This window comes from Acanthisitta chloris, unplaced genomic scaffold, assembly GCF_000695815.1.
Source record: "Acanthisitta chloris isolate BGI_N310 unplaced genomic scaffold, ASM69581v1 scaffold12333, whole genome shotgun sequence".
Taxonomy (NCBI): Eukaryota; Metazoa; Chordata; class Aves; order Passeriformes; family Acanthisittidae; genus Acanthisitta; species Acanthisitta chloris.
Genome location: NW_008665466.1, coordinates 32,997 through 42,651, shown reverse-complemented (window position 1 = coordinate 42,651; position 9,655 = coordinate 32,997). Strand labels below are relative to the sequence as shown.

The window sequence follows — 9,655 nt, the reverse complement described above, 5'->3', positions numbered from 1 at the left end:
CTACAGAATTAAAACCTCTCATTTTACTGCCAGAATACTTCACGTCAATATAACATCTTAGTTATTTAAAAAATTAACTAAATCCAAGCACTCAAAACTATTTCCTCTAAGAAAACTGTTGTCCAACTAAAAGGGTGAATTGTGAGGCAGGTTTAGTGACAGGAAATTGGGAGGGTGGGCAGGACCACAATCAGGTAGAAGGGGTTGGATAAGCCTCAAATTTAATTCAACACATCCAAACTCCGTTAAAATAATAAAGAAGTCAAAAGCAAACTAAATCCAGAAAAATCCACATTTTCTCTCCAAACTCTCTCCAGAGTCTTTCTTGTACGTAAACTGCACAGTTAGAGCAAGTGTCTGCTGGTACTCTGCTGTTAATTGTGGATTATGACCAATACTAAGCTCAGCAACCACCACAGAAAAAGGAACTTTCACATAGCACATTAGGATTTCTGCTTCTTTTATGTAAGAGGAAAACCTGGGGGAAGGGGCTATTTGACTTTATTTCATTTTAATAGCACTCACACATGAAATTTCTCTATCTTCTTTCCAACTTTCCAGTTCTTCAAGCATTTACATGCATTAATTTTCTCCTACTCACTTCTCTGTCAAAACCATATTGCCATTTACTCTAACTTTCTAGTTGTTTGCTCAGAAATTGCTTTGGGCCAGAGTTTGGGAAATGACTGAGCAGACTTGAAGACCTGGGATGCAACCACCTATTGCTGATTTCAGTGGCAATTGCATGTTTGCAACTAATGCCATCAGGCATGTGTCTACCTAAGCACTGCTAAGTTTTTTGACGCTAATACCAATTCCAAATTTTCATCAATCTAAATAATAAAGACTAAATACATGACATCATATTCCAATTTGAAACAAAGTCTACCTTGTTATCTCAATAAAAATCATATTGCACTCTGATGTAGAAAGACGTGAACTGGTCCAAAGCCCACTAATACAAATGAAGGAATTGTGCATTTTCCCCACATGGCTGTGCTCATTTCACTACTCATGACTTTTCATTAACATCATTTTTTTCCATGTTTGCATGTTTCACGGGCAATATGGAAATGATGATTATTCACAGGCTCAGTGCAGCCCTGACTTCCATGTGCCAAATACTCATTGAGGTGAACGGGTATTTTCTTTTCTGCAGATCACTTTAATTTGGGCAGAAGACAACAGCTAGAAATACATTTTGTGTAGCAGTAAGTTGCTAAACTTCCTAAGACTATAAAGATCAACAAACTTACAAAGTGCCATTGATTCTCAATAAAACAATCTGAAAGGTGGCCATTCAATCATACTCATTTATTTTTAGTGTACTATTACTGCAAGTGATGCTATTACTAGTATCAATGTTATATTAAGGGATTAAAATATTACACCTATATATAGCCTAACATTATGGTTTTGAGAAATTATAATGGGTGTTAAGGCACTTGGTAATCAATGAAAAGAACTAGTATAAAATGTGCTTTGCTCATGTATACCTCAGGTTTTAAGATGTCATTGTATTGTCATCTGGGAACATTGCCACACAAAGACCTATTACACTCACAGTAGCTTCTTCCTACTTCTTCCTATACTTCCTAACCCTCCTATTCTTCCTCTTATTCTTTCACTTCCAATTTATTCCTTGAGGAAAATCTCCTCCAGTTAATGAAAGGACCCCTAGTGAGTTTGCTTGTAACTGGATGGATCCCATAAACCTGATTTACTGGAGCATTAAAATTTCACAAGATTGATATTACATGCGGATGAGAAGAAATATATGAAATGTTCGCAAATGCAAAAATGCATAAACAAGCAGGTATTACAGAAAAAATGCATTTCCTATAGGAAAATGAAAGATACCATTGGCTCCTGAAGGCCTTGGAGGAAACCCTGAATTTGAATGGCGTTAGCGAACTAAGTTGAGAAAATGCCAGAAAAATCCCTATTACAGGCACGTAAGTGCAGACAAACACTAAGAAATCTCCTGGAGAAATGGCAAGCCAGAGACATTCTCAACATCCATTCGCAGAAGAAAACAAAATTCCTTGTGCAGAGTTTCAGGTTTGGAAAAAAACCCCAATGACTTTAGACTAAAATGTATTCGGCTAAAAATTCCAGAGTACCTTTGTTTTGTAGCACTGCTTCAACAGAAAAAAAATATTAAATAAAACAAAACACAAAGAGAGAAAGGGATTTGAAGAGCAAATCTGGCAGCAACTCTATTTCAGGAAAAATCTTTCAATGGCGTTTTGTCATCGTTAATTTATTTGTTCATAGAGTCCAATTACAGTACAGGTAAGCATATCCACCTCAGGTCATAGACCTTAGTCATAAAAAGTATATATGCCTAGTGGAATCAGAATATCAGAAAAATTTTATTCCCTGACTTATGTGAAAATTATTTACATGAACAGTATTTGCATGAAGCTTAACAAGGCCACTCAAATGAGGAAGATTAATATAGATCAGCTCTAGAAATCCTCTGGATTGCCTTAGCTGGTGAGACTGCATGACAAAAGTTCTTTAAAGAACAACAAACCACTTGATAATTTTCAAAGAACAATATAATAAAGACAACTATATCAATCAAAAAGATGGAGTTACCAGTCCCAACATTTCTACTGTCATGAAGACAGTGGAAAGTATAGCAGCCAAATAAAAAAGGGTAATCCCACACTCAATGGAAAATGAGTTGCCCACAGCAGGCAAAACAAGATGACTCATTGATACAGTTTGAAATTCTCAGCTTCCCTAGTGCTTTCATTTCAGAGTGAAGGTTATTTATATAGTTATTTTTTCTAGCATTACATATGGATAATGAGAATTCCTCTTACTTAACTGTACCTTTCAAAGGACAGAGAAGTAATTTTCCCACAAGCACGCCGCAATAACTCTTTGGCCTGACATTTACTTTTTTCGATCTCAGCTGGCACAAAGAACTGTGATTTTTAAACAACTTTTTGTTTTACTAGGCAGTGCACCAAGGATTCAATCCAGAGAGGGACTTAGTATCAAAAAACAGAACACCTACGTTCAAGCGCTTGGAGCTGAAATGGAAATTAGACCCAATGGTGAATGTCTAGGCAAGGCACTTCAGAGCAGTTTCCAAAGCAACTCTCACTCTCAGCAGGGAGGTCAGTGGACAAGCCAGTAAGAAATGCTGCAAAGACAGATGTAACAGTCTTGTGCCTTTCAGGGGCACCTCATTTGGTGCTCAAGGGCATCTTGCCATTCTGGAATCACAGCTGAGACTCTCCCAGAAAAAGTATGCAGCTTTCAAGTCTCTAGTGTTGGAAACTCTTGGCTTTTTTCTTTCAAAACACATGCTGCAGAAGTAGTAACCACCTAACATATTTCCACTTTATTTCCTCTTTCTTCTTACGAGGTGTCAGTCCACATGTTCCACCTCTAGAGAGTGCCATAATACTAAATACTCTTGGGGAAAAACTGGACATTGCTTCTTGTAGCCTTAACCACTTCCCTACTGAATTGTGCTGTTGTTTGCTTGTCCTTTGCTTTTAATTATTTCCTATATAATAGGAAATTATACAAATCTAGGTGAGGCATGAGCATGCCATCTTCACATTTGTCAATAGTCCATAATTTGGTGATTAGAAAAAGGTCCTGAAACATAAGGAGGGAATTACGTTTGATTCTCCCAGAGGTGATATTTAATTGAGGTCAGTTCAAGTGATAATGTATTGCATGTGTAGACCATTGCTGAGCATCTGCATGAAGATCAAATATTGTGGCAAGTCTCATTTGCAGAGGCATAGTGCCATTTCTCTTGGGATCACACTAAAATATACTGAGCAGCAATGGTAGACTAGAGAAGCTTCATATCTAGTCAGTAAATTATATGAAGTTACTGAAAACACTGTTCATTTTTAACAGTGCTTAAAAAATGAGACTGACATAGTACGTTAAGTAATCTTGAGCCAGGTCATGCAGAGTCTGCAGGGCATTTAGAAAACGCTTTGGGCAGGGAGAGCTGAATTTGTCTGCACTAGACCTGACATTAATTCAGGATAAAAGGGAAAATCAAGTAGAACCTGTGAAATTATTAAAATTTCTATTCTTTGTATTTGTAATTGCTGATAAAATCCAAAACCCTTGTTCTCTCATGCTCCAATCTTTCATCAGTCACAGCAAAAATGTGCCATAAGCCTGAAGCCTGTCTGTAAGACTGAAATTGCAGGTTGGAAATTATAACTATGGTTACTATACCTGTGTTTATAGTAAAGTTTATAGTAAACATAGCTATAATTTCCAACCTGCAATTTCAGTCTTACAGACATACATCATAATGCTAAAAGGTTTAGATTTTTAAAAAGTATTCTTCATGTCATTACTGCTGCTGCATATTCAAATTAAACAAGTGAACTCAAAGTATGTTACTAATTTTATGTACAAACTTCAAGACAGTGTATCATGTATGCATAAAAAAGACACATGAAATATTACTCTTTCTTTGTTATACATTAGTCTAACAATGTTTAGCAATGTTTTACAGAGAGATGTACACTAAAGACATGCAAGTATGATTTGCCATGGCTTTTATCTTCTGTCACTAAATGTAGGTTTGTAATCTGAATATAGGTAGTATTTTTTCTTCCTTCTCAAACCAGAAGACATAAAATACTGCGTTTTCTCCAGACACACATTCCTTTTTTACAGTAAGATTTAGCAAAGATAAAAAATCCCAATCCTTTAACAGAATATTAAAGTAGCCTTGCTGAACTGGATTATGTATTTGCTAAACTGTGACTGGTTTTAGGACTTTTGACATTCTAATTCAAGTATCACAGGAAAACATGCAAAATCTTTAATTTTGAAAATCTCTGTGGAAAGGAAGGTTTCATGGATTCTGAAGCTAATTTTTCATAGAGAATTCTTAAATTCATTCACAGGTTTAATAATTATTCCCTAAAACGTCACTGTCACTTATCCACTAGATGCTTTTCTGAGATTAGTTAAAAGGCTTTACCTCAAATGCTTGAAAGGTTAATCCTACATTGTAGTTTTCTGACACTGTTATTTTCCACACACATTCCTTCATTGGCCTGTAGTCATCAGGATAATTGGGAGACTGGATCTGGCCTTCGTTTTTGTGGATTTCACCTCCACAGATAGCTGATAAAAGCATAAAATTTTTACTTTCAATAATGACATTTTCTGTTCCCCATGCCCAAACTGACATTACGTGTTCCCATTCTGAAAGCTAATTATAAGACTGTTCTGGAAAATACTTAAATATACCAAGGACAGATTGTTGAAAACACAATCCATTTAAATCACTATATGTATTTCAGTTAGAAAATATAATTCAGCATTCCTAATAGCTCTAAACATGGGTACAGTGTTCAGGAGGACTTAGTAATCATGGATAATCTCAATTTACACATAATACAGAATATATTTAAAAGGTCAAAATAATTAAATTTTACTTTTTGTTCACCTAGAAGTCTATTTCACAAACCTCCTTTATTAATATTTACTAAGCTTTAGAAAGAGACAGATGAAACCAAAATCACATATGTTATAATGGTCTATGCAGTTTAACCTACAATTTATCATTTCAAGTTTATTTTGAATTTGAAGAAACAGCTAATATAAAGAAAAAAATATTCCCATGAAAAGCACTTTTCAGGGTCTATTCTGATAATCGTGTAAAGATCTACAAATATCAGCTAAACCATACACTTTACTACCACAGTTTCAATACTTAAGAAAATAGGCTCTATTTTAAACAGGTGCATGTTGACTTGCTAATATACTCAGTGTGTGGGCGTGCCTCTGTTAACTAATCCCAGAGCATATGGAATATATAAGTCAGATTTTTCTGAAGAATAAACAGAAAGTACTGAAAAGATATTTTTCCAAACACTAAGCACAAGAACATGCGCATTTAGTTAAACCACTGGCAAAAAATTTAATATTAATATTACCAGTAGTTCCCCTTGAAAAGGGCTCAGCCAAAATCCGATCACAGGAGGAGTTTCAAAACATCCTAAGTAAGTTAGCACCTACTGTCTCTTAGTAATAAAATGCCAATTTCGTATTAAGGTTGGTTTTGCGCTGGTGGTGGTTGGGGCTTTTTTTAATATCCAAAGGTATCCGTTTAATATTTTTCCTCCATAATCAAGTCATTTTTTAATGCTGTAAGAGGCTTACCTTCATAAATTGCTGCAAAACCTTTCCCAACCCAGTTGCTGCTGCTGCGGAACTCGATCCACATCCTGCTGTCTGAGGATGCGAGGACTTCTGGCAGTTTGTCACCACAAAACCTGCCTGAAAACATGCAATCAGTAACGGCATTTTCTGCCACCTCTGAAGCCAAATGCTGCAAACATTTATACAAGTGTTTAACATTATAAACAGAAGTAGCAGAACTAACTCAGTGGAACTATTCATGCACTTATGGTTAAGCACATGTGTTTCTGCAGATCAGGGCCTAATACACAAAGATTTTTTATAAAGCTTTCAGTACTTCATTTCATTGCAGTCAGGCTCACAAGTCTAAGCATAAAACCTTCAGAGAATTAAGAAAATAATTATTGTTAGAGATTGTTTCTATACATACAAACACATGTATTTTAGTAGGGGAAAGGGAGTACTAATCTTAAGAGAAGAACACAATCTAGGTCACAGTAATACTGCTCATTTTGTCTAAGGACCTAAGAGATTTAAAAACTAAGATCCTAATGTCCCTAGACTACATTATCCTCTTAAATTCTGCATAGGTAGGTGAAATTTCTGTTTGCCTAGGTGATAGGGAAAAGGAGAAAAGGATAATTACTGTCCGATCTTAATTGTTTCTTCCTTCTTTTCTGTTCAAGGCCAAGAAAGGACATAGTCTTAAACTGCACCAGGGGAGGTTTAGGTTGGACATTAGGAGGAATTTCTTCACAGAAACGGTGATTAGACATTGGAATGGACTGCCCAGGGAGGTGGTAGAGTTATCGCCCCAGAAGTGTTTAAGGAAAAACTTGGCACGGCACTTAGTGCCATGGTCTAGTTGACATAGTGGCGTTAGGTCATAGGTTGGACTTGATGATCCCAGAGGTCTTTTCCAATTGAATTGATTCTGTGAAAATAAACATTCCTGTTAAAAAGCTGTCTTCTGCATCTACTTCCTTTTCTTTCTTATTTTTGCTAGTTTTAGACTGTGGTCATTAGGATGCTAACAAGGAGTCTCAGTCTTCAATCTTAAAACAACAAAACTGACGCAAGAAGTTGGAGGCATTCATGTTTCCTATGGTCCAAAATCCCCCATTTCCATCAGAGGAGATCAGGGGATGTCAAACCAAGTCTCTGGACTGGGTAGTGGCATTACACAGGGTGAAATCTCCCAATGAACCTTCTGAATTAAGAATAGGATGGCTGCAGGTTTCACATATCAGTTCCAACTCAAACTTAATTCATTATTGTTTTGCATGTCTTTTCTCTGCAAGAGCAGGGAAGGATACACAAAGAAGAAATAGAAGCAATCCTCTATTAATAATTTTAAAAGTACAGGAACAGAGCTCATAAGTACAACTCTAAAGCAGGTGCTCTCATCCACAGTGTATGTGCTCATCATGTGTTCTATGGATTTCCCATCATATGATATACAGATTTGTCTGGAGTTTCCCCATTTCCATGAACAAAACTCTGGCTGCTTCATATTTCAATATCTATAAGCAAAGCAAAAAGTTACACTTTAAGTAGTTTTTATCTTTCCACACATGCAGCTGAGTAATGGCCAGCTGTAGTGAAAGGAAGGCTTGAGGCTTCAAGTCAAATAGATTACTTATTTGAGGCCATTTAGAGTTTTTTTCCCATCCAAGTTTAGATGCATTCTAGACACCTAAAAACCAAGAGATTTGTTGTGGGTTCAACAGCAAGCATGTCCACTGAGCCCAGTGAGTATGGTAACAACGGGCAGTGCAGCATTTAACAGTTGCCTACCAAGCAGAGGGGATTTTCTCCAGTAGCCATCTCTTACTTCAATATAGTCGTACCAACAGAGACTGCTCTTGTAAAGGTCCATGGTGGTGAAGTTTAAAACAATCTGCAATCAGAGGAGAATGTATACATAAATGAACTGTGGTTAGTATTAGAAAAACAATGACAACAATATTTTGCAGGACTGAAGCCAGAATGGTCACCTGTATCAGGATGCCAACTATTTAGACAATTAACCTCTCCTCAATTATTTCTTCTAGTAGTAAAAGGTGCCTGAGAACATGAAAAGCTTTTTTTATTTAATTTTACTTATTTGAGCAGATGTGAGATAGAGTACTCACATTTAATTGCTCACAGGGAGATTTTCACTGAGAAATAAAAATTTGAGAATGCTAATTGGGCAAAATAATTTCCTAATATGATTTTAAGTATGTTATTTGATAATTCTGGTGACAATTCCTTTTCCATTCCACTCTGAGTATAATCAGCACTGACAGCTGTAAAAAAAATAAATCATTGTTTTATTTTAGTTTGTGCTTCCTTCTACTACTGTTTTGACATGATATTTTACTTTCAGACACATAAATATTGACAATGGTGGACAGTAAAGCTGAAAGCAAGATCACTAAAAAGAACTGGTACACAGTCCCTTAATGATTCTTAATGAAATGATAATAAAGCTTTTTATACAGAAATTTGAGTTCTGTGCCTTTCTGGAACTTTTTAACTTGGACTCTCAATTTTATTGAAAACATCTGTAAACAGATATACTTTTAATACTTAATATGAGGATAACCCTTACATTAAATTACATTATCCCTGAGTTTTAGAAATACTAATCCTAAACGGCCACAAACTTACACTTTCAACACAGGAATAGGATTCATTCTGATCACAGGATGACACAATAGCTATAGTTTAGACTGACTGGGACAGTCTTAGCATCATGCTCTGCAATTTCAGGGATAAGTCCAAGCAAGAAGATTAAAAATCATTCATACTTTGTATGATAAAATCATTTCCAATTAATACCTTTTCATTGGATTTAGGCATATTTGGAAAAGAATTCATCTTCTTCAGACTCGGTTCCCCAGTGTACATAAATAAATACTTGAACCTAACTAAAATTCTTCTCTATTCATAGTCTAGCATAGAACTGGTTTTATTTTTAGCTTTGATCCTAGGAACTCACAATTGAAACCTGCCATTGTAAAACAAACATGTATTGCTGCACAGGAGCAAATACCTCACACTGCAAAAATATATCTCCATGGCAGCCTATGAAGCAGCTGTGAGTGTCAGTTGAAAAGGGAGGAATTTACCCTTAGTCCAGCTGCAAGGAAAACAATATAACACCATAACTGGAACAATGAACCCAGACAGTCAGACAGGATGGTTTACTTCCATCTCTCAAACTTCTTCTAGGTTATGTGCAAACTTTCACAGATATCGAACACACAGGACATTTTGCCTTTACCATTCAGGCAGTCTTTCAGGAACACACACTAATGAAATAAACACACAAATATTATCAGAATTCTAAACCCACCTACTTACCATGTAATTCTCCACGAGAAATATGCAGATCTGGCTAAAAGTAGTTATTCATATGCTTTATTCTGCTTCAGCTTTTTATTACCTTTCCAAGTGCTATTTGAATCTACCTTGAAGGATGCCAAAGAGGTCCCGCAATATTCTCTCATTCACA

The 9,655-nt window shown here is 36.0% G+C and overlaps 1 protein-coding gene across 1 annotated transcript in view; it reads right to left on the bottom strand.

Moving 5' to 3' along the window:
- LOC103799451 (tolloid-like protein 1) overlaps window positions 1–9,655 on the bottom strand; it is a gene marked incomplete at its 5' end in the record, with an annotated part of 71,899 nt that overhangs the window by 29,328 nt on the left and 32,916 nt on the right. Inside the window, 3 exons of the mRNA XM_009071773.1 lie at window positions 4,988–5,133; window positions 6,175–6,291; window positions 7,951–8,053. Of these exons, the coding sequence (XP_009070021.1) occupies window positions 4,988–5,133; window positions 6,175–6,291; window positions 7,951–8,053 (366 nt within the window). The remainder of the gene's footprint in view (window positions 1–4,987; window positions 5,134–6,174; window positions 6,292–7,950; window positions 8,054–9,655) is intronic.